The sequence below is a fragment of the Periplaneta americana genome, chromosome 16 (assembly GCF_040183065.1).
Source record: "Periplaneta americana isolate PAMFEO1 chromosome 16, P.americana_PAMFEO1_priV1, whole genome shotgun sequence".
Taxonomy (NCBI): Eukaryota; Metazoa; Arthropoda; class Insecta; order Blattodea; family Blattidae; genus Periplaneta; species Periplaneta americana.
In genome coordinates, this window is record NC_091132.1 from 185,956,371 (window position 1) to 185,982,454 (window position 26,084).

Sequence of the window (26,084 nt, forward strand, 5' to 3'; positions counted from 1 at the left end):
TCTCCGCAGTATGTCAGCACTGGCTGTATAAACATTTTGTTTGTAGTGTTCAAAGTATTCCTACAGCACCCCCATTTCTTTCCTGCTAGTCTTTTTAGAAGGGAGAATCTTTTACGAGCTTTTCCAGAAATGTATTTCAAATGGTTAACTTACTATCGAAAATAACTCCAAGAAAAAGTATTTGGCATAAAAAAACCATTCAGAAGGACTATGTTTCATTATTTATAATAAGTGCAATATATATATATATATATATATATATATATATATATATATATATATATGCCAAAAACATGCATTTCTGTAAATTCTGTAAAAAAATTGATAACTAAATCAAAAAATTACTACATCAGTAAAAGAATAAAGTTTATTACTTCTAAATAAGTGATTTCTTATTGCATAAGATGGTACATGTAATTGAAAAAAAATATCACAAAATGTGTTAAAAACCTGCAGTTAGGAGGTAGAAAACAGATACCAGTAACTCAAAGTTTAAAGTGTTAACAAACGATGCTATGGGGACGAATCACAACGATATAACTGTTCTATCAAAAATAGAGGAAATGCCATTTCAACATGCTGACCTGCCATGGCACGCATAAGCATCTCCTAAGTCAGTGGAATTGTCTGACAATCCTTCTGGCTAAGTCATATGGACTCGCTAACCAATGGCAGGTGTGGCCCTCCAAAGAGTTTGTTTGGGGGTTGCATGTAGGTGATATAACCGCCATAACATAAAAATATGGTGCCTACATTAAAACGGTTATACATTTTGCTACATCACTCTCCTATATTGGAGAGCAAGAGAATTAACGGCTTTATTGTCAAGAACTGAGCATTAGTTAAAAACAACAACACTTTGATTCTGGAGAAATCAGATTTATCTCTCCATGAGTGTACAGTACCTGTGGGTATTTCTCCTTTACCAACAGAGCTAAGCAGTTCTTGAGCAGCATGCGGATGGTGCCGTGCTGCCGTTGACCATCTGCGGAGTGCTTCATGTTGCGTGCCACCCTTAAAACAGTGATACAGCACAAATCAATATTAAAATCATTAAAACAAAGATTGAGATGCTTTTCTACGCACTTTGAAAAAGTAGCTTTCAATAATTCATTTTTGTGCCTGTCTCAGTGGCCTAGTAATGATCATAATTATTTGTCTCTGGACTGAAGGTATGCATATTCGAACTCAGATGAGAACAATGGATTTTCAAGAAAAATAAATCTCAAGTTCAGCTTCCATTAGATTAGGAAGTAAAGGCAATGGTGCCATATGCTACAACGCATGTAACAGTTACTTTTACTCATGAATAAAAGCAAAATTCTATGTCACTGAGCCTGTATCACAAAGTTAAAGTATAAATGATCAATATACAAATCACAAGTAAAATATTACAAATACTTTTAAACAAATGCAAATTTATAATCTATAAAGTTTGAGAAGCTTTACTAAATCAGCTAAAGAAATTTACTAATGCGAGTTTTCATTATGCAATGTTGCCAACGACAGTGTACGAAAAATTGCTAAATAACGAAGCTAAAGTTCTCATATTTTTACCACTATCAATGAACAAGGCATATGACATTCTTATTGAATTTGGTATTCCCAAGAAACTAGTTCGATTAATTAAAATGTGTCTCAGTGAAACATACAGCAGAGTCCATACAGGCCAGTTTCTATCTGATGCTTTTCCAATTCACTGCGGGCTAAAGCAGGGAGATGCACTATCACCTTTACTTTTCAACTTCGCTTTAGAATATGCCATTAGGAAAGTTCAGGATAACAGGCAGGGTTTGGAATTGAACGGGTTACATCAGCTTCTTGTCTATGCAGATGACGTGAATATGTTAGGAGAAAATACACAAACGATTAGGGAAAACACGGAAATTTTACTTGAAGCAAGTAAAGCGGTCGGTTTGGAAGTAAATCCCGAAAAGACAAAGTATATGATTATGTCTCGTGACCAGAATATTGTACAAAATAGAAATATAAAAATTGGAGATTTATCCTTCGAAGAGGTGGAAAAATTCAAATATCTTGGAGCAACAGTAACAAATATAAATGACACTCGGGAGGAAATTAAATGCAGAATAAATATGGGAAATGCGTGTTATTATTCGGTTGAGAAGCTCTTATCATCCAGTCTGCTGTCCAAAAATCTGAAAGTTAGAATTTATAAAACAGTTATATTACCGGTTGTTCTGTATGGTTGTGAAACTTGGACTCTCACTCTGAGAGAGGAACATAGGTTAAGGGTGTTTGAGAATAAGGTGCTTAGGAAAATATTTGGGGCTAAGCGGGATGAAGTTACAGGAGAATGGAGAAAGTTACACAACACAGAACTGCATGCATTGTATTCTTCACCTGACATAATTAGGAACTTAAAATCCAGACGTTTGTGATGGGCAGGGCATGTAGCACGTATGGGCGAATCCAGAAATGCATATAGAGTGTTAGTTGGGAGACCAGAAGGAAAAAGACCTTTAGGGAGACCGAGACGTAGATGGGAGGATAATATTAAAATGGATTTGAGGGAGGTGGGGTATGATGATAGAGACTGGATTAATCTTGCACAGGATAGGGACCGCTGGCGGGCTTATGTGAGGGTGGCAATGAACCTTCGGGTTCCTTAAAAGCCATTTGTAAATAAGTATCAATGAACATTAAGGTGGCCCAATTTGTTACACCAGTCAATACAAAATATCTGTAAAAATTTAAGCTTTGTATGATGATGACTAGAGACGAGAATTGCATGCAAATGCATTTTTTTTATAGGAACATAGGACATAACTCAAACTTAGTACCTATCCATTTCATTACTTTCCAATTCCAAATTTGTGTACTTTTTCCGTGCATATTTGCATGTTTTGACCTTTTTGGGGATAAAAACATGCATAATGCATATTTAAGCAATTTTTAGCTTAATAATGCATATAATATACATTATATTGAGTTTAAAAGCATGTTTTAATGGTTTTGAGTGGACACCTCAGTTTCTCGATTTTTATGTCCCTTATTTCAGCTTCAGGAATCAGGAGTGAAGACGGAAAAGAAAAAACTAAACAACAGAAAAATGAAATAAAATGTCAAGTTTTCATAATAAGATATTAGAGGACCTTTCCCTGGATGGAAGTTCAATTTTATAACATTTTACCAATGATCCTTTACAGACTGCGTGTCATAAATGGATTTATGCTCGACCATGCCGAAATGTAGTAATTATACACCTGGTAGCAGTCCTTTAATGCATGTCATTAAAGTACACCTACTCATTACAGTTCAGGTTTTCGATTATTCTGGATATGCAATCGAAAGACAACGAGGAAAACGTCACGGAGCCTGGAAATCCAATACTGTCGCAGAAGGTTATGTTCTGTTACTATAATAATTCAAATAAATTCAATTTGTCATCTCGTTTTTCAATTCTAAATCAATTTCCAGGTTATATCAAGGCTAATCGTCATCATATTCTTTATCAAGGTGAATGACATTCGGCCTCGGAAAAAATCAATACTTTCGCGTCTGCGCACATCTCACAATTCAGGTGAGTTCGCTGCTGACTTACATAACCATAACATAACGTAACTTTTGAATAATCAAGTTAGAAATACGGTCGAGCATAAAAAGTCGTATGAAACTTGCCTATAATGGTAATTAAGACGCCCATATGAAAATTATGAAACTTGCTTGAGCTCGTTTCATAAACAAACATACTTGCGTCTTAATTACTACCATTATAGGTTCGTTGCATAATGTATTATTATTACGTTGAATAACTCTGAGAATAGTATATAGGAAATACAGAGGGTTCAAGGAAACTGCCGACAAATAATTTAGGTTAAAAGCACCGTCTATCAGGGAAGTAGTAAATTCTCTAGCATTAGCAATTTAGATCCTTCTAAAATTGGAATCATTCACTAAACTGTCTTTGCAGTGAGTGAACCTCGTAAGTGGTTAATGTGCTTGTTTATTCTGTTTGCGTGTGTTAATGTGGTTCTAATATGCCTCCAATTAAAGATTATTTTATTAGATCATATGGGGATGTCGTATTCTGCGATTGTTGCAGTAAAGAGGTAAACACTGCTATTCTGTTTCTGAATATCTTCTATGGCAGTTGTTCTTTGTAAAAAATTACAAAACTTCTTTAAAATAATTAATTAAATTTTAAAATTGTATCTAGGTAACCGTAAGGTGATCATAATTTCAGATAAAATGTACTAAAAAATTTCAAGTTGACCAGCATATTGCATCTGCTTCACATATTGCAAGAATGCAAAAAGAAAAGAATCTGCAAAGAATTCCATAGATCCCTCAGTTATGCCCATGGGAAAGTGATTCTAGTGCCAGAAAAACTGGACAGGGTCATAAATGCGAACCCGGACTACGGATTCTTTTGTTCAGTGAAAAAGGCTATTTGTGGTGAAAACTTGAATGAAGAATTTGACGTGACACTGTCACAAATATGTTCATTCAAGTTTGCACCCATAACTTCCTGCGATGTACAGAGGTCATTCTCTGTCTACAAAAACATATTGCCTGACAAGTACAGGAACCTCACAGAAACCAATTTAGGAATGTTGCTAGTTGTTAACTGTGCAAAAAAAAAGTGAAGTGAAATAAGATACTTGGAAGAAAAATGAAAGTGCATATTTTAATGTATTTTTCGCTTGATCGTGCATGTTTCATAGATTGATAGTGCATGAATGCATGCATATTTTGGGATTTTATAGTGCTTGAAATTCTTGTCTCTGTGATGAGTAATTTTGGTAGTCATCTCTGTATGTGAGTATACCAGTTCAGTTTTAGTTGTTACATTCAAACAGATTTTTAAATTTGTGGCCGTACGTGAATGTTCTCGCTTCTCTGGTAATCTAATAAGAGTGTAGCTAGCAAATCTTTAGAGAAATCTTCGAAATTTGAATTCGATTCCTCTTTTGAAGGTAATGATTCTTATGATGAGCAAACCCTGCAACAGACACACTTGTCAAGAGATCAGTGTCGTCAGTAGAGCTCAGACATTGTCCTCTATGCCTGCTTTATTCCTGTGTATGTAAGTTACACTAGTGACAGACTACAGTCACTAACCGCAATTACCATTATTGCGATTACCGAAAATATGTGGACACACTAATCCTGTCTGGTCAACAGCTGAATCAGCATAGAGGAAACAATTTTCTCCATGTTCATACTTTTATGTTTATATTGTCCATCCATAAACCACAAAAGTAGTAAATTAAAGTCATCGGTACCAGTTGCAGAAGACACAGCCCTGCAGTATATATTGACTACACCCCAACCCTGGCTACTAGCAACAGGCATCTATAATGAACACCGATCAAAATACCCTTCATCTCTCACAAAAAAAAAAAAAAAAAAACTGAAAAGACTACAGTGGATTATAGTGGACTTTATGTTGTCAGCAAACAACTGGATACATTAAGAAGATTGTTTGATACATGTTTGTTTCCCCTCTGAATAACATCTGAAGTTCATACTTTCTTTCGATGTTTGTTCATTGTTTTTCCTTTCTTCAGATTGTTGTTTCTTGCAGCTTATTTGTTAAAATTTTCAGAATTTTATAACCTAAACTGATACAATTTATACCATTACTATTCATATTATTTTGGAAAGAGATTTTATAAGCTATACAATTTATATTATAGATTAATATTATAGATTAATTAATTTGTCCTTCAGAATAATATCCGCAATACTGACAATTAATATTTGAGGAGATATTATTCTGTAGGACAAATTAATTAATCTATAATATTCCTCATAGCTGCAGTGCATATGTCTGTACAGATTACTGTGCACTTAACTGCGGAATCCCGGCCAAACAAGTCACTCAGCTGAGTGCACTCCTAGTATAATGGCAGTTGACATTGGACATATACGTCAACATACGAGGGGGATCCAGGAAATAACGACCGTTTTGTTGTAATAATTAAAAAAAATATATTTATTTGAAAAAACAAAGTCTGTTACATAACTGAAGCTTCCTTTACTTCTCTACATAATCACCACCTACATTTAAACATTTGTCGTATCTGTTCACTAGCTTTAGAATTCCCGTGTTATACTCCTCTGCCGCCAGTTCATTAAGCCAGGTGTTCACTGTCTTCTTCAACTCTTCATCACTTCCAAAACGCGTACCACCCAGAAAGTCTTTCAGCTTAGTGAAAAGGTGAAAATCGCTAGGAGCAAGGTCTGGACTATAGGGCGGATGATCAAAGATTTCCCAACCGAATTGATCCAGCAATTCTCGAGTTGAAACAGCAGTGTGCGGGCGGGTGTTGTCGTGAAGAAGCACAACTCCTCTCGAAAGCATTCCTCACCTCTTGTTTTGGATGGCTCGCCGTAGTTTTCGTAAAGTCTCACAATAACGATTTGCATTGATCGTAGTGCCTTTTGGCATGAAATCCAGCAAAAGAACACCTTTGCGATCCCAAAAGACAGTAGCCATGACTTTTTGTGTTGAGAGAGTCTGTTTGAATTTTCTCGGTTTCTTGGGTGATGAGGGATAATGCCACTGACGTGATTGGCACTTGGTCTCTGGGGTGTTGTGAGACACCCAGGTCTCATCACCAGTCACAATTTGATCAAGAAAGGCGTCTCCATCTATGTGATATCGCATCAAGAATGTCAATGCTGAGGCCATTCTCTGAGTTTTGTGTTGGACACTCGGTTGCCGTGGAACCCATTGTGCACAGATTTTGTGGTAGCCAAGATGTTGCGACACAATTTCACCAAGCAAAGAACGAGAAATGTCAGGAAAGGAAATATGCAATTCGTCGAGTGATGTGCGCCTGTCTTGCAAGATTCTGTCGTTCACTTTAGTCTTCAGGTCTTCTGTGATGAGTGATGGGCGTCCGGGTCGAGTTTCATCGTGGACATTTGTCCGCCCATTGTTGAACATTTCGCACCATTTTCTCACATTTCTTTCATTCATTACAGTATCACCATACACTTCTTTCAATTGCCGGTAAATTTCTGCAGGTTTCAAATGTCGGGCATTCAAAAATCGAATCACACTCCTCACCTCACAGTCGGCAGGATTATCAATCACGTCGTTCATTTTGAAGTAACACAAAATGTACAATGGCGACTTGTTGCAACCAGTACTCACAACATTATGAGAACACATGTTAAGGAAGCCAGTTGACCTTCAAACAAGGAAGGGGAGTCAGCTGCGCGGCGGGTATGCACGAACGGTCGTTATTTCCTGGATCCCCCTCGTATATGCCTAACTTGGAGTCAGGCCACAAAGGGAGACATTGAAGGAGGAGAGTTCGATCCGATGCTGTGGATTGAATTTGGCGTAGCTCAGTGGTCAGAGCGCTTGGTACGTAGAACCAAGGATCTGGGTTCAATCCCCGGCACTGGAGCGAATTTTTCTCCTCAAATATTAATATACAATTTATATCATTAGGCCCACTGTTTGCAATATTTTGTAATAAAACATACTTTTAAAATTAACCCTAATCTCAACAATATCGTAGTAATAGAGACTCAAATTAAAAATCTGCAAAATAATCAGTTCAACCAAGATTCATTGAAATTAAACATCTTTCAGCAGTCTTCTGTTGCCTTCCATATACGAATAATTCATCTGCCATTTGTTAATATATTTATTTCTTTTTACTTTTCTCACATCTGCATTAAATTTCTCCAAAACTTCTAATAGTAACCAAATGTCATTTTCTAGCCATTCACTTAGTTTTCTTTTCTCTTCCATATAATACAACAGAAGAGGTAACAAAATTTCATAGCAGCAGCTACCATGACTTCCTAAATAATAGAAAACTTCCAAATATCAAGGTGATTCGAAACCAAGGATTAATAAAATCTTACTTTCGTCCACTGGGCTGTGTCTCAGCACGATTATCTAGTTCTGGAAGCAGGATTAAGTTCCTGATCGTGATCAGGACGTGTGCACATTACAACCACGATCACGATTAGATCGATAGTCGTGATTAGTGTATGTGTATGTAGTCTTGTCACTATATTAGGGAACTTATTTCAAATTTCATATTAGGTAATTTAAAAGTACCTGTTCAAATTTCATAGTGCTTATAAAAATGTCTATTTTAGGCATATACCTAGGTAGTCTATTTCCTCTAAAGTACTTACTACCATATTCTTCTATAAACTGCTTGATTTTTGCGGTTTTTGTTTTCGGCATCACTTTCAGTCGTATTACACTGCACTTCAACAATACACAAGTCAAACTTAGAATGAACGTGATTCAATAACCTTCAGTTCCTTTTCACTGCACGTCTCCTTGTGTACTTAAATGTACTGTACGGATACTACTCTGCTGTGATGTCAATGTCAACGCTCCCGTTGTTGTTATGCTAAGTCCTCTACATAGCAAACCAAGGTGCATTCTATAATTATGACCTATCTTAGGACTTAGCATTATTATGGTCACACACAATCGTGAAGTGCAAAGGAGATTTATAACATACCTGTACAGCAGCATTGCTACAGGCACTGTGAACGGATTCTGTCCCTTATCATCCATCACATCTGTGCAGAGAGATGTCAGGTCATACAGCTTCACTACGTCGTCATCCTTTCCTGTAACACAACAGTAATACTTACAACAAACAAAGACTTGCGTCAAAAATGTCACAGAATTTGAGAGGAATCGAAATCTGCAAAAACTATTAGTAATATATATGGGCTATTCCATATGAAATCGATCAGTAAAAAACCTCGCATTTTTTTTAATACTCTAATTTTTTCCCTATTTATACAAGGTGCTGAGGACAGTGCATTTTCAAAAATATACTATCGAAAGTCAAACGGTTTTCGTGTTGTTGAGCGACAAATTTAGCGTATTTTATAAAAACAAGCCTCTTTCAGCGCTCAGAACTCTGGAACCATTTACTGCAGAACACTGAATGGGAGCTCATTTTGAAGCTGACATTTGGTAGGTTATGTTAAGAAGTAATCCTTATTTTTATTCTATACAGAGAGACAGATAATTCTGATTTTACTTGCTTTTAGGCTTTTTGGCCATTTGTAAAAATGTGAAAAAAATTTAGGAAAAAAACTTACATTATTAAGAGGGATTCAGCATTGTTTGCTTAGTGGCTCGGCAATAAGTTTCGAGGGTATTAAATAAATTATTTTCACACGCCTGGACTTGAACGGCCCAGTACAGAAAGCACTGGCCGAGAGCTGAAGATAAGTGAGCGTTGGGCGTCATTTTACTCATGTGTGTATGAAAACTTGTGATAAAGCTAGCCCAGCTATGCGCTACTAGACGAAACATCACGTGTTTGTCTCCTGGCCTTGGTTGTCTGGGCTAAATCCCGCCTCACAGTCAGCTGGTTACTTCACGCGCGTACTATTTATTTTCTTTATTTGATATTTTCAATATTTTCTTATCAACATACCACCAGTAAAAAATATGTGTTTATTTGTACTTTCAATGCGGAATCTAACCATATATTTTAAAAATATTTTTTCGTGGGCAAAGGCTTCTTAATGAAGAAAAATCTAAATTTCTCCATTTCCATAAAAAGTAAGAAAAACTGTTTACATGTCAATATAAAATTTAATTTCTCAGCATCAAAATAAACCGTGATTTTGATCATTGGGTGAAAGGGTTTCGAAATCACAACAGTTTAAAGTTGCTAATTTTATGAAAATATGATAAATTTAAATATTTTTAATTTAAACACTATGAAGTTCTGATGCCTCAAACTTTGCACAAAGCATTGCATCACAGTTGTCAACGGACAGAAAAAGTTTCATTGTATTTAAAAATTGCAAGGTCAATTTTCTCTGTATTTCGGTCGATTTGAGTTGGAATAGCCCATACATATATATATATATATATATATATATATATATATATTCATATATGAGGTCTCGCCATCCTCATTGAATACAATGACTGTAAGTAGCCATACTGTAGATATATCTATTAAATTGAGAAAAATTCGTTCTGACACCGAGAATCAAACCCAGGACCTCTCAGCTTTGCACACTGAGTGCTCTTTCCAACTGAGCTATGCCAGGACACGATCCACGGTGCCGGCCGAACTCTTCTCCTTCATATCATCCATAGCCTACTATCTGCATTTTAAGACATACAAGTCATGTATGTAGGAGCACATATTTAAATGACTTTCTGGCCATTTTCGACAAGTTTATGAATACTGTTAACATTTGACATATACATATATATTTGTCGCTAAATGTGGCAAGTTTTAACTGTTTTTTGGAAAAAATATCTTTTAAATTTTCTATTGTTTTGAGACTTGAAAGCATAAGGATGTGGATTATCACCCATTCTCTTTATTATTTATATGAACCGAATAATTAAAGCGTGGAAGCAAACTCGCCATGGATATATACAAATTAACAGACACCTTAAATTGGATTCAATTCTCTTTGCAGATGATTTGGTATTATTAGCACTTTCAGAAGATGACCTCCAAAGGTCAATATATAATTTGCAGCAAGTAGCAGCCACATACAATATGGAAATTTCAACAGATAAAACAAAAATTATGGCATTCTGTGGGAAAAACAAAAATTATGGCATTCTGTGGGAAATACCCAATACAAAGTAAAATTTGTCTCGATAATAAAATATTAGAAAGATGTAATAGTTTCCCATATTTAGGTTACAATCTTTCCATTTTTGAAGAATTGGACATATCACAGGAAATTAATAAATACACAAGAGCTATGGGCATTATAATTAGTGTGATGAAACCATCCTTGGTTCAGAAACACACCCGCATAAGTCTCTACAACACATTGGCACAACCGATGCTCAGCTATGGCAGCGAAGCATGGACACTGAGGAAAGCAGATAAAAGCAGAATAACGGCTTGTGAAATGCGATTCATGCGAGGAACAGCGGGCTATACTAAATGGGATCTGAAAAGAAATTGTGAAATTTTAAAGGAACTAAAAACTCGACCAGTTTTAGATTACATTGTTCAATATCAGTCTAATTGGAAACATCATTTGGAAAGAATGAGTAATAGTAGACTCCCAAAGGCAATTTATGATTATGTACCACATGGCCAAAGATCTGTGGGTCGTCCTGCTAAGAGATGGCATGAAAATTTTATGTCAGACCGTAACAGGCCTTGTGGCCTAACACTTGTCAAGCAGAAGAAGAAGAAGAAGAAGAAATTTTCTATTGTTTAAACAGGGATATAGCGACTCTTCAGCACCCCTAGCAACAAAAATAAAACTATTTCTATTGATGAAAAACGACATTAGAACTATTGTTTAGAGACTTCCTGTACACTTGTTGGTAACACTAACAGGTATCCTGTCTTGTGTTACCAGTTGTTCATGGAACTTCATTACGGAAGGACTCAGACATGTTATGTGACCAATGAGAAGAGCTTCCTTCAATTGTGTTATTTGTAACTACTTTTTATATCATCTATATCCTTCTCTGCTTTCTCAGTTCATTAATCCATAGGCCATCCATCCCTTGCTATGTAAGCATTCTGCTTGCCACAAGGGACCAATGACAAAATCTATCATTTCCTGCTACAGAAAGGCTGTATTGTTTTTTTAGTTGGTTATTTAACGACGCTGTATCAAATACTAGGTTATCTAGCGTCGGTGAGATTGGTGATATACAGTCGGTATTTCAAAAGATAGAAGTAGTATTTATAGGTGGAAAAATGTCAGGTATATTTGACATGAAGAGAGGTATTAAGTAAGGGGACAGTTTAAGTCCACTACTATTTATCATCTTTATGGATAAAATAATGAAGACATGTAATGCCAGAACGGATAAATCTGTAGTTGGGATGTGGAAAATGAGACCAGTATATGTGCAGGCTTTAGTATATGCAGATGATATTGTGCTCATAACAGATACAGAAAGCAAACTACAAAAGGCAGTGACGGAATGGACGGAAACATTGGCAGAAAGGGGTATGAGAGTTAATATGAAGGAAAGTCAAGTTATGATGGTTACAAGGACGGAGGAACAGGTGGAACATAAAGAGATCATGTGCTTAGGACAAAAATTACAACAAGTTGAGTCCTACAACTACCTCAGAACCCGAATACGCCGAACAGAAAAACTCCAACTAAAGATTGAAGTAGACGTAAACAAAACCGAAATGTATTACTCCGCAATCGCAAGCTAGCTACCAAAGCAGCCACCAGGGCGCATTACTTTCAGCAAGTGAGCACGCAGGGCAGCCAACGTATGATATATTGCAGACAATTCAACACATTCATTAAACTAACCCGTAAAATGCTCACAGAGGGTTAATATTTATTATTTCCATACTGGGAATAGTGGATTTTCTTTTTCTGTAGATTCGTGATTAAATGTTATTCTTCAAAGAGTGGAGAATTTCTTTAATTCTACAGAAATTTATTTGAGGTTGGCAACACTGAATCTCGCACTGTGTTATACCAGCTGTGCTGATGTGCTCTGTGAAGCTGCAAGTCACCTTGGGAGGGATTTAATGCCTATTACGCATGAGCATTGCCATAATACATGTTACAATGATTTAACACGCAATGTCTGAAACCACTAATATAAACATGTTGTTTAAATCGTAAGAAAGTGTTCTTATAAGCATGTTTAATTCACTCGTATTCCATGTATATTATACATTTTATTATTTTAGAAGGAACTATTTTAATGTGAGGAAGAAGATGACAAGTATGAGTTTGGAGGTGTTGTGCGTCCAATAGCCAATAAGGAACCATTATGCCACGTGCATTTATTTACATTTACTTCAATCTTTAGCTGGAAAGAGAGTAGAAGTCCGTAACAGGGTCCAAAAGGCAACCTCGCCATACTTCGCAATTAATATCATTATATTTGGAAAGTCAGAGTTGGAAAAGAAAACAAAGACTAGAGTTCAGAAAGCAATTATAGAACCAATACTAATATATGCATGCGAGAGCTGGGTCTTAACAAAAAATGATTTAAGTAGGGTGAATGCTGTACAGATGAAGGCACTAAGGAGAACAGCAGGTAAAACCAGGAGAGACCGGGTACGAAATGAACGCATCAGAGAGGAATTTCAACAAGAACCAGTAGTCAAAAGAATAGAAGAACAGCAGTTGAGATGGAGGAAGGAAGGAAGACAAGGCAGTTTGCAGAAGCTAAACCCCAGGGAAGTCGCCCGAAAGGGAGGCCAAGAATAATGTGGGAAGAAGTTATCAAGGAGATAGTCGAAAAAAGGGGAAAGTCGATTGCACAAATAAAACTTCTTGCAGCTGGCCGGGATCAATATAAGAAATGGATCAGAGGTAACCCCTCCACGCTGCTTAGGCGGCAAAAAGGAGGTAGTGAAAGAAGAAGAAGAAGAAGAAGAGATTGGTGATAGCGAGATGGTATTTGGCGAGATGAGGTCGAGGATTCGCTATAGATTACCTGGCATTCACCTTACAGTTGTGGAAAACCTAGGAAAAAACCGAACCAGGTAATCAGCCCAAGCAGGGATCGAACCCGCGCCCAAGTGCAACTTCAGACCGGCAGGCAAACGCCTTAAACTGACTGAGCCGCAGAGCTGTTTTCTCTCAGCTTTGGCGATAAATTAACAAAATATTTTTGTATTATTATGATATTTCCATGCAGAAATTCTGCGTCATCCATCATAAAATGTTTTTGGTTCGTTTCTTTAAAATTGTGATGTCACCAATCCAGCAAGTGAGAGGAGACACAATTCTACAATTAGGAGACACCTGTCTCGGCTCCTTAAAACTGTTTACCGTGCTGGCAGAAATATTTCAAACAATTTTCCCCTGTCTTGGAAAATTACTGCAAAATAGGAAGGTAAAAAATATTATATATGCAATTTATCATTAGCATGGATATCCTTCATATGGCCTGTTGAAGATCAAATTAAGTATTTACCCAAATGTCACGTTACTTTTCTGAAGTAATTGTATGTTTAATAATAGTTAATATTTGTTTTAAAGAGTAATTTTTCCATCAATAAAACAGCAATGAGGGGCTATTAAACTTTGTCCCTCAAGTTCTATGTTATTAGCATGGATGAATTTAATTTGCCCATAGAAGAGATCGAATTTTTTGTCTTTGGTTTAATAGTATGTATGGTAGCACTGATCCAAGCTACAGTGTGTTGTGGATGAAAATGGTGAGACTGCCATTTCCACAAATATTTGGCAGCAGAATGTGAATCAAAGGGAATTCAGATAAACAATGATGATCAAGTTGTTATTGCTGAAGATCAAGATTATTTAGGATATATTGCCAGAAAACTTCAAGACACATATGAAAAAGCTGCACTAAGAATTAATTACAAAAAATCAGAATATTGAACTGTAGACAATAAATCAATAAAGAATCTCTGTCTGGAAAATGGAGAAATAACTGGAGTAGAAAAATGCAAAAACCTAGGAGTTGTATTTAATAAAGATGGAAATAGTGAAGAGTTACAGAATTAATAGAGACAGAAGATTAACAAGATGTCTGAATCCTATTTTGTGGAAAATGAATATACAGAGTATAAAAAGAAGAATTTACAGAAGCATGATCCAGAGTGTAATGAGATATGGGCAGAGATTTAGAAAGAAATTAATTTTCTTAAGATGATGTTGAGAAATAAACTAACGGTCTTACTAATAAAAACTCTATATAAAGACGTTTAACTGTCTTATACTTATACAATGAGTAGCTCGTTTATACGTCGTGTGTAAATTCCTTACTAATAATCACTACATACATCGTGTATAACAGTACAACTGTTACACAGCTACGTCATAGTTTCGTCATTACTTCGTTACAAAGGTAATAGAATATCTGAGGTTCTCTATTGCATCCGGTAGAGCGCTCTAGTGTGGCGGGTTAAGTATCGATAGTACAACTGGCTCTAATCAATGATCACACTACATTTTGGTCAAAGAGTACAAGCTACAGCAATATTATTTTGTGCTCTTTGGTTGTTCTTCTGTGGTTACAAGGCAACTATCATCATAAAATGACAATCGATATGAACAGCTGTTAGAGGAGCGGCCATTTTTTCTATATATACAACGCTTAAACAAGGGGTTTCGTGTATATAACTACTGCAAAGCAATTCCCATTGTATAGTTACAGACTGTTCATACATCCATCGCTTATTCACGGTTTATTAGTAACGTTTTCTGTCCCAACTCTGCATAAGTCTCGTATAAAAACTATACACGGTTTATTAGTAAGACTGTAAGGATATACAAAACTATAATTAGGAGTATATTATGTTATGGGTGTGAGACATGGACATTAACAAAGAAAACAGAAGGTATGTTGGGGAGGTTCGAAAGGAAGATACTCAGAAGAATATTCGGTCCTATACAAGAGAATCAACAATGGAGAATATGATACAACCAGGAACTGTATGAACTATATGAATCAATAGATATAGTCACACATATCAAGCTGAGGAGACTGGAATGGGCGGAGCAAGTTTACAGAATGGAAGAGCAGAGAATACCAAAGAAAATTTTGGAAGGAAAGATTTATGGGAGGAGACCTGTTGGAAGACCTAAAGATAGGTGGATTGATGCAGTTACGACTGACTCCAGACTCTTCTTCGGAAGTGCGGCATGGAGAAGGATGGCGATGGATAGGAAAAATGGAGGAAGAAGCTAGAGGAGGCTGTTAGGTCATAGTAGTAGCAGAAGAAGATGTTGTAGAAAAACAAGAATGCATAGAATTTCTAATGCAGTAATAAGGGAAAACATGGAAATAGATAAAGACATCATAGATTAAGTCCAGAAACAACAGTTTGATATGGGTACACTGTAAGGATGAACAAATCAAGATGGCCGAAGTAGATATTAGTATGGACACCACCAGGGAAGAGGGTACAGGGTCAGCCCAGACATAGTTGAAGAAATTATGTTTTTTTTATTTTATTTTAGAAGGTTATTTTACGATGCTTTATCAACATCTTAGGTTATTTAGCGTCTGAATGAGATGAAGGTGATAATGCCGGTGAAATGAGTTCGGGGTCCTGCACCGAAAGTTACCCAGCATTTGCTCAAATTGGGTTGAGGGAAAACCCCGGAAAAAACCTCAACCAGGTAAAGGCTGGTTCACAATAAACCGGAAACGAAAATCGAAATGAAAACGAAAATGGTAAAATTGTTAAAATGTGTACATTTAAATGTGAGCATTCACAATTAACGAAAAGCTTCCCGGAGCCCAGGATCGGGAATGGAGAGTTGGCCAAGTTTCAACTTTGGCGTTCACGTTTCTGATCACAGCCCACTAGATTCATTCTATTGCCATCTAAAAGCTATTTTGTCGTCACATATTTTGTAGCAAGAAGACCGTAAATAACCTATGCATTATTTTGTTCTGTGCTGTGCATCATGGAGCAAGTTTTATTTGATGAGATTCTAATATTGAAATCCTCACATTTACGATAAGCGGCGCACCTCGTATAAAGATGAGAAAATGAAGGAGAATACGTGGCTTTCAATAGCTGCATCTTTGAACACCGATCGTAAGTGAATCATATTTTATTACTGTATTGGTTGTATTACACACTACATATTCATGCTTCAATTCAATAACTACTGTTGTGTTCATTTTTGTTCTATTACAAATGTTTCTTCTCTAATTATTTTACGTTATGGTAGACTTAAAATAGGTTGTGATAATAAAGATGCATGGGCATATTTATAGTACCGTACCTAATGAAATGTTTCAGTTGAAATTTCGAAGTTGTTTAACCTGTGTTTATGTTGGCTGCCTTGTACTCATGAGAGAACGCCATTGGTCAATTATACACAAATAACATCAGAATGCGTAATATCGACTTTACATATCGTTATTGACATGCATATCGATATGTATAGTCGTCTACGTTCTCGGTTTATTGTGAATCAAAAATTTTCATATTCACGTCCTCTGCTTCTCGTTTTCATTCTGGTTCTCGTTCCCGGTTTATTGTGAACCAGTCTTAACTTGTCCCGACCGGGAATCGAACCCGGACCACCTGGTTTCGCGGCCAGATGCGCTAACCATTACTCCACAGGTTTGGACAAGAAATGATGTAATGGAAGCTATGATGAAAAGGGGACTTAAAGAAGAAGACTGCTTAGACACAGTGAAATGGAAATTGAGGATGGAGAACGACAACTGCACAAATCCGAAATACAGTATATACATAATATTTAATACAGGGTGTATCTAAATTGATGTCAAATATTTCGGGGACGTGCTCCTAACATCAAAACAGTAAAAAAAAAGGTTGATATGAACATGAGTCTGAAAACCATTCGTTAGGGAGTTATTAAAGGATTTGTCTCTTCATTGACCGCTGATTGATTGCTTTTTGTTTGTTTGTTTGCTTGTTGTAGAGCAAAGAAATGAGATGAAAATGTATTCTGTATGTGAACAGACAGATATGCACTAAATCACGTGAACTTTCTGCAGATAGGTACCCTGACAGGAAATTACCTTGTTCACGAACATTTTCAAGATTTCATCAACGTTTGAGAGAAACTGGCCCATTTGAGAGGGGTGTTTCAGATATTGGGAGACCAAGAGAGGTACAAAGCTTTGAGTTTAAAGAATGAGTTCTTCGTGATGTGCACGCAAACCCATCAGATAGCACAAAAAACACTGCAGTAAGGGAAGACGTTAGTCACATGACTATCTGGAGAATTGTGCATGAAGGTCTTCTGTACCTATATCACCTTCAATGGGTGCAAAGATTAAATGTGGCGGACTTTGAGCCAAGAAGAACTTTCTGCCAACGCATGTTACAGCAGTTTCTTGTCTTGTAACTCTGAAATAAACTATTTTCAGATCCATGTTCATTACAAATCATTCTGTGTGTTGAACACTGTATCCATAATTTTCTGGTATACGTAACCCATTTCACATAGTATCCCTCAATTTACATCATTTTTAGAGTCCCTTGAAAAGTGTGAGAGAAGAGTTTGACTGTAAATGCTCCACACGATGAAGGATTAGCAGTTTTGTCAAAATAAATTTTTTTTTTCCTCACTCTTATTTACACTCGATTTAACATCTTTGGTCATATCACGAGTTAATCTTTGGTTGAAAATCTTTGTACTATTGTTGAGACTGGTTCTATTGTTGTGAACTAGATGGCGACTGTGTATATACTACTGATTTGTTATGAATATAATTTCGGTGATGAATGAGGCCGGTGATTTTCAGGGATGTTGTGGGCCGAATTTCCTGGCATTTGCCTTACGGATGAGGAAAAACCCTGAAAACCTCAACCAGGAAATTCAACCCGACCAGAAATCGAACCCAGGCCCTCTGCATAAGAGCCCAGAATAAAAATATTGTTACTTTAAGTAAATAGCAATAAAGAATTTTACGGATTCTTTTTGTACCATCCATACTGTCTCAGAAACAAATCCTTCTCCTTCTTCTTCTTCTTCCCTTCAAGTATTAGGCCAAATGGCCTGTTACGATCTCACAGTTGAATTTTCAATCCAGCGCTTCTTTGGACGACCGAGAGATCTCTTCCCGTTTGGACAATAGTGGAACATGACTTTTGGGATTCTATCTCTATGCATGCGATGCAGATGATTTATCCAGTTGTTCTCACAATGTTTTACGTGATTAAAAATCGAAAAAAAATGTAGATAACGAGTTTTGTGAAAACGCCCCTCAAACATAAGGATATGCTAAAACCTCAAAATCGAAAAAAAATGTAGATAACGAGTTTTGTGAAAACGCCCCTCAAACATAAGGATACGCTAAAACCTCAAAATCGAAAAAAATGTAGATAACGAGTTTTTTGAAAACGCCCCTCAAACATAAGGATACGCTAAAACCTCAAAATCGAAAAAAATGTAGATAACGAGTTTTTTGAAAACGCCCCTCAAACATAAGGATATGCTAAAACCTCAAAATCGAAAAAAATGTACAGTAGATAACGAGTTTTGTGAAAATGCTTCCATTACATCTTCATTGCGTTTGTGATCCCATTTCGTACATCTCGCTGTATATCTCATAAATTTCATTTCATCAGCCGTTATTCTGCTTTCGTTTTTCTTCCTCAATGTCCATGCCTCACTGCCGTAACAAAGTACAGGTCTCGCCAAGGTCTTGTAAAGGCGAATTCTAGTATGCCTTTGTACTAGAGAAGGTTTCATAATATTACCTTTCTCACATTTTTTAAGAGCTGAGCACATAAATAAATTTAAATTTCGAAAAATATAAACTATTCAGGAAAACCAAGTGGCAATTCTTTACTTTATACTTTGTGAGATTGTGTTGAAAGTTTGAAGAAAATTGGATAAAAATTGCATCGTGTGGAACAGTTTGAATACATTACTACAAAATGTAAGAAAAGCTAAATGCAGAAAAATTGTATTTAAAGGCCTGCAGAACACGTGAGCACGGACACAGAAAAGGTCACATGACATCCTTAAAATACGTCTCAGACAAAAAAAAAATCGATACAGATTATGAAACTAGAAACTTCATGCATATTTATAAGAATAAAACAAAAAAACTGCCTCTTTTCTTTTTCAAAGATTTTGGCCAAATTTTACCTGTGTGTTCCCTTACACAGAACCAACTCAGTCCTCACCCTTGAAGAGCCAGTAGGTGTGGCCAGCCTTGGTGGCATTGGACTTGAGGAAGGACAGGATGTTCTGCGCAACGTCGCGGATCACTTTGGGGGAGAACTTGGAGTTCTCGAGGTGGGGCAGGTCCTCCGTCTTGATGAGCTCGTACTTCTGCACAATGCCGTCCAAGTGGTAACACATCACCAGCTCGGGCACGTTGCACATCAGGTTGTCCAACCAGTAGTCGATGCCCGTCAACACGCTGATGGGCTTGGACATGTCACGCAGGCGCAGGCTGATGCAGGGGTGTGTCGACCCCCCGAAGATCGGCATGTCCGTGCCAATCAGCATCTGGATGTCCTCGAACGTCCACACTACGTTGCGCGCGAACTTGTGATTTGATGTCGGGTCAGGCAGGTTTTCTTCAGGCCGTGGCTCAGGCAGGGGTGGCCATGGCTGAACAATAGAGTCACTATATCAACTCAATGTCCATGTAAAAATCTCCCCCAATACTTCATACCAAGTCGTTCTTATGCTACGAACATTACACAAAGCTGTCAGGTGCAAGGTTACAATAGCCTGAGTACACAGAGTTCAAAATTCTACCACTACCACTACCATTACCACAACCACCACTACCCCTACTACTACTACTACCACCATCACCACCACCACCCACTACTACCCACTACTACCACTAGTACCCACTACCACCACTACTACTAACATCACCACTACCCACTATCGCTACTACCCACTATTACCACTACTACTACCACCACTACCACCACCACCTTTACCCTCTACTACCCACTACCCTGGCTGCAAGAGGGTATCTGTCGGATACAGGGGGGAGAACCATTAATCCTTCCCATTGAAGGCCTTAAGGAACCAACCTGGACAAATACCCAATGTCCCATCCCTACCTTCCCGTGGTGCAGCTGTTAGTAAGCATAATTTTACAAGCTGAACTAAAGGGAGGGGCTACTCATCAATTAGCACTGGTCAGCTTGATGAGTTAATGACTGAATTTGGTATCATTTTCCTCTATTCAATACCTAATTCCCTCTTTACCCTTTCCTATCCAGTCCTCTGACTGAACTCTTACTTTCTTCGACCCCGACGGCATTAGAGCATTCGAGGCCTAGGGGTTCATTTCCCTTTCCTTCCTCCTCTTTCTACTTTTCTGTTCCTAGTGCTGACCTGCTATGGCACTAAAATCGTCCTCCAGTGGCTTAAGGAGGGAAAGCTGGTGATCAACAAGATCTCCCAGCTAGGTCCAGTGGACCCGTCGACCAACAGCAGGTGTGGTCCTCCAGACATTCTGGGGGTTGTGTGTGAATGAAGTAGCCACCAAAACGTTAAAATATGGTGTTCACTTAAATCGGCTACAACTTGCCATTTTCTCTGATAATATCTTTGAAAAATATTGGAGTGCAAGAGGTCAAATGACTTTATTGTCAAACACCTGGCATTAGAAAACAACAACAACTATCCACTACCACTACCATGACTACTACAACAACCACTACCCACTACTACAACTACTATCCACTACTAGCATCACTGCCACTACTATTACCACCACCACCACCACCACCACTAGAGCCCAAACGAGAAGTTATGGCACCAGCGCAAGGGACGCATTTTAGTTCGTTTGCTTGGACTCGCCCTCACACTCAACTGGAGGGGTGTTGGGTTAGTTGGTTACTAGCATTCCGAGTGTTCAGATCGTTCTGATACTACCGCTATTGCTAATACTGAAAACATTGTCCTTCTGAGCGCCCTCATTATGGCATTGTCTAAGGTGTGAAATCATAGATTAGTTCATAGTCAAGGACATGAAATAGCATACGATGTATGGAAATTCATGCAGAAGAGGCTGTAAACGGAATACCAATTCCATTGAAAGGCGTGTGTGCGAGAGTACTGGCTGCCACTGGTATTTCAAAGCGAACCTTGGCAAGAATCAGGAAAGAAGGGAAAAATATTGAGGCAGGAACAGCAGATTCTTTCTCCAGTCCGGAAAAATCACAGCCGAAGAAGAAGAGTGTTGCAGCTGTAGACAGTTTTGATGAGGAAGTCATAAGAAGACTCATCTATAATTTCTACGCTACGCATAAGCAGAGGCCGACTCTGCAATCGCTTCTTCCAAAAATGGATATCAGTGTATGATTATGTGAAGAAAGTAGAGAATAATTACATTGAAAGTGAGCACGTGATGGACAGTATTTTTAGAACATTTCAATAAACTTAGGGACATCTGATTCCAGCACAGATCAGTCGTCTGATTCTGACGGAGAATAAGAATGTAAAGATGGAATAGCGGGCGTAATTCCATTAGGTACCTTCGGACTCTTGCGTAGGAAAGTGGTGATACTAAGGTAAGACGAATGTTTTTGGAAAGAGATAAAACGGATATGCCTCCGCTCTGAGCTTGAGAACCGTAACCCAAACAATCCCCACTCCTCTAGCCTGCTGGCTGGCAATTTAAAATTTCGCGCAGGTTGGTGCCATAACATCTCGTCTCAGCTCTACCATATCCATTACCTCCATTACCACTACCACCACCACCATTATCCACTCCTACCACTACCACCACCACCACCACCACCACCACCACCCATTACTAGCCACTACTAACCACTAACAACCACAACTACTTACCCACTACTACTCACTACCACCACTACTACCACCACCAATACCACTCCCACCACTACCCACTACTACAACTACCACCACTGCCACCACCACCACCACCACCACCACCACCACCACCACCACCACCACCACTCACTAGTACCCAATATTGACCACTAACAACCACAAACACCATCACTACTACCCACTAGGATAATGATGATGACATCGCATTTACGCAATTGAGAAGTTTGATGGAATAAGCGCATCAAAAGGTTACGCCATTTTTCCATCAAATGTATAAATAATTCTACTCATGCTTGAATTTCCCTTTCACCAAGTTTCAAGTCAATATCAACATTCTGGAGGTCACGGAAGCAGTATCATATAATCCTGTACAATTTTTTCCTCTTGTAACGCTTCCAAACCCCGCTTGTAGTGCTTTATTCGGAGCCAAAATGAATAAAAAATTCCGTATATATTGCGAAACTTGTAGGGCCATATTCATAGAATTTTTAGCGCGGGCTTCCGGTGGATGATCAGCGTTTTTCGTATTCATAAACCAGTGTTAGCAATAGGATATGATTTGAATTCTGTACTAGTAACCAGTGGATAGCCGGGGCTAGCTTAGTATGCTCGTAGTGCGTGCTGCGAAATGTCTATGAATAGCACCCGTAATGTTTTAAAAGCACAGTGAAGAAATATATTGCTGTGACTGTATTGAGAATCACTGTACCACGAGTGCAAGGAAGAAATTTCACCCTCTATCTGAAAAACTCTCTGGTGGGCACAGTCGGAAGTTGCACTTCCTGGTACTTTCCTTTGTATGAAAGGATTTTAACACTTAAAAGTCTCCCTATCAATACATTCCTGTCCTTTCTGTAAAATTTGATCATATAATTCTGTGGAGTGTGCAGTAAGTGTGACAATCACAATTTTTTGTCGTATGAAATGAGCTCTTCTATCAGGTGTGCATGCGTGCGTGATGCCTACCCACTTCACTTTGCGAGATTCGGGTTCCATATACTGCAAATAGATGGCAGGACTATGACCCATTTTCAAATTGCAGACCACTTCAGCAGGCCATGTTATGCATGATGACTATGTAACTGTGAAGAGTTATGTTGTGTACTAGGGTGAGTGTATGTTAAGTGTTCGTGTAAGTGTAGTGTAGGGAATGGGTGAGGATGATGATGAAGGTGAGGAAGGGAGAAGGAGAAACCCAGTGCAGGCACATAGCCTACTCCAGTCGAATAGCACCAAGGGGGCCGCCAGGCTTAACGTCCCCATCCAACGGACAAATCACTATCAACAGTGACATATGCCTTCCCTTCATATGCACTGCGGAGAGATTTGAGATTTAACCCAGGCATATTGGTGTACAATTTATTAATTAAAAGTTGTGCACCACCATCTCTCTTAGTCCCAAGGTAGAAATTTTACCAGTAAATCTCTGACCCCGCCAGGAATCGAACCTGGACTGGCTATTTTGGAGGCAGACACACTACCACAGAGCTAACTCAGTGGATATTAAAAGCATCAAAATGACAATAGAAAAAAAAAAAAAAAGCACTGATTCTATATGAAAAACTTATCAGATTACCAGGAAACAAAATTGGCATTCATACAGTCCTGTCTGTAGATTAAAAACTCAAAAAAGTTTCATATCCATTAGAACAGAAAATCAACATCCCGAATTTAAAAGAAAACTTTCAAATTAAGCCAAATCCTTTAACTCTATTAAATAAAGAGTATAATCTAAATTTAATAGGAGAAATACTGAAATCAGAAGTAAACACTGAAATACTGAAACAATTGTCTTTAGAGACAATTAATATTAGGCACAGTCCACAAAATTGGCTTCATTTTTACACTGATCCTTGATCTCCAGAGAACAAGGTGCCGGTGCAGGTGTTACGTGCTGTCTCTTCTCACTTTATAGATCTCTTGGATATGGAACAACAAGTTTTGGTGGAGAAATCATTTCAATAAGTGAAAGTCTCAGGAATCTTCTATGCCACATCAATAAATTTAAGAACGCAATTATATTGTCTGCAAGCATTGTTTTCTTCACCTGACATAATTAGGAACATTAAATCCAGACGTTTGAGATGGGCAGGGCATGAAGCACGTATAGGCGAATCCAGAAATGCATATAGAGTGTTAGTTGGAAGGCCAGAGGGAAAAAGACCTTTGGGGAGGCCGAGACGTAGATGGGAAGATAATATTAAAATGGATTTGAGGGAGGTGGGATGTGATGGTAGAGAATGGATTAATCTTGCTCAGGATAAGGACCAATGGTGGGCTTATGTGAGGGCGGCAATGAACTTGCAGGTTCCTTAAAAGCCATTTGTAAGTAAGTGAGCTGTAAGTTATATTGTCAGATTCCAAAGCAGCTATTCTATCAATAGTCTCTAGACACACACCTTCATCTCATTTCATTGTGAAATTCTGGGTAACGGGAATGCTGATGTTTTTCACAAACTCAAGTCTTCAGGCGGTTATATACATTATGTAATGTAAAACTCAAAAAAGTTTCATATCCATTGTTCAAGAATTAAAACAGAAAATCAATATCCCGAATTTAAAAGAAAACTTACAAATTAAACCAAACCCTTTAACTCTATTAAATATAGAATATAATCTAAATTTAACAGAAGAAATACTGAAATCAGAAGTAAACACTGAAATACTGAAACAATTGTCTTTAGAGACAATTAATATTAGGTACCCTCCACAAAACTGGCTTCATTTATACACCGACGGATCCTTGATCTCCAGAGAACAAGGTGCCGGTGTAGGTGTTACGTGCTGTCTCTTCTCACTTTATAGATCTCTTGGATATGGAAGAACAAGTTTTGATGGTGAAATCATTGCAATATGTGAATGTCTCAGGAATCTTCTATGCCACATCAATAAATTTAGGAATGCAGTTATATTGTCAGACTCCAAAGCAGCTATTCTATCAATCGTCTCTAAACACACACCTTCATCTCAAACAGCAGAAATAACTAAAATGCTCTCTCAATTAATATCACTCAATAAAAGAATTGTATTCCAATGGATACCATCCCATTGTGGAATCCTGGGAAACGAGAATGCGGATGCTTTACCAAAGAAGGGCAGCACTGCTACTTACAGACCTGTTACTAAATCTACATATTACTCTGTGAAAAGACTTATTAAATCTACATACTTAGACTTCAACAAACAAAATTTGACAACAAAATCTCATGGGAAAAAATAATCCACAGTTAATTCCCGATTTAGCACGAAAATCGTCTGTAGCTGCATTTAGATTGGCAACAGGCCATGACTATCCAAGCACCTGCATAGAATTGGAATATATCAGTCCCCTAACTGCCCATTGTGCAACTCAAACCAAGAAATGGATTCGGAACTCCTCAGTGCTTCAGTGGCTAGCCATGACAATATCTTTGAAAAATATTTTTTTTTTTAGTTGGTTATTTAACGACGCTGTATCAACTACTAGGTTATTTAGCGTCAATGAGATTGGTGATAGCGAAATGATATTTGGCGAGATGAGGCCGAGGATTCGCCATAGATTACCTTGTATTCACATTACGGCTGGGGAAAACCTCGGAAAAAACCCAACCAGGTAATCAGCCCAAGCGGGGATCGAACCCGCGCCCGAACGCAACTTCAGATCGGCAGGCAAGCGCCTTAACCGACTGAGCCACGCCGGTGGCTTGAAAAATATTGGAGTGCTAGAGGAGAAATGACTTTACTGTCAAATGCCTGGCATTAGAAAACAACAACATTTTGCATTGTAACTAATATACAATAAAATATGTTTCCTATGAAGTGGTGCCTAAATTGTTTTCTCCATTTCATAAATCATTTCCCGTCTATAATGCTCTAAGGATACAGTCCCTTGATGAGTGTATTAG

General features: G+C 37.9%; 1 protein-coding gene across 1 annotated transcript in view; it reads right to left on the minus strand.

Moving 5' to 3' along the window:
• Positions 1–26,084, minus strand: part of LOC138692233 (erythroid differentiation-related factor 1) — a 110,519-nt gene that overhangs the window by 70,925 nt on the left and 13,510 nt on the right. The window contains exons 4-6 of the mRNA XM_069815365.1: positions 19,554–19,986; positions 8,472–8,583; positions 906–1,014 (exon numbers count right to left, since the gene is read on the minus strand). Coding sequence (XP_069671466.1) covers positions 906–1,014; positions 8,472–8,583; positions 19,554–19,986 — 654 coding nt within the window. The remainder of the gene's footprint in view (positions 1–905; positions 1,015–8,471; positions 8,584–19,553; positions 19,987–26,084) is intronic.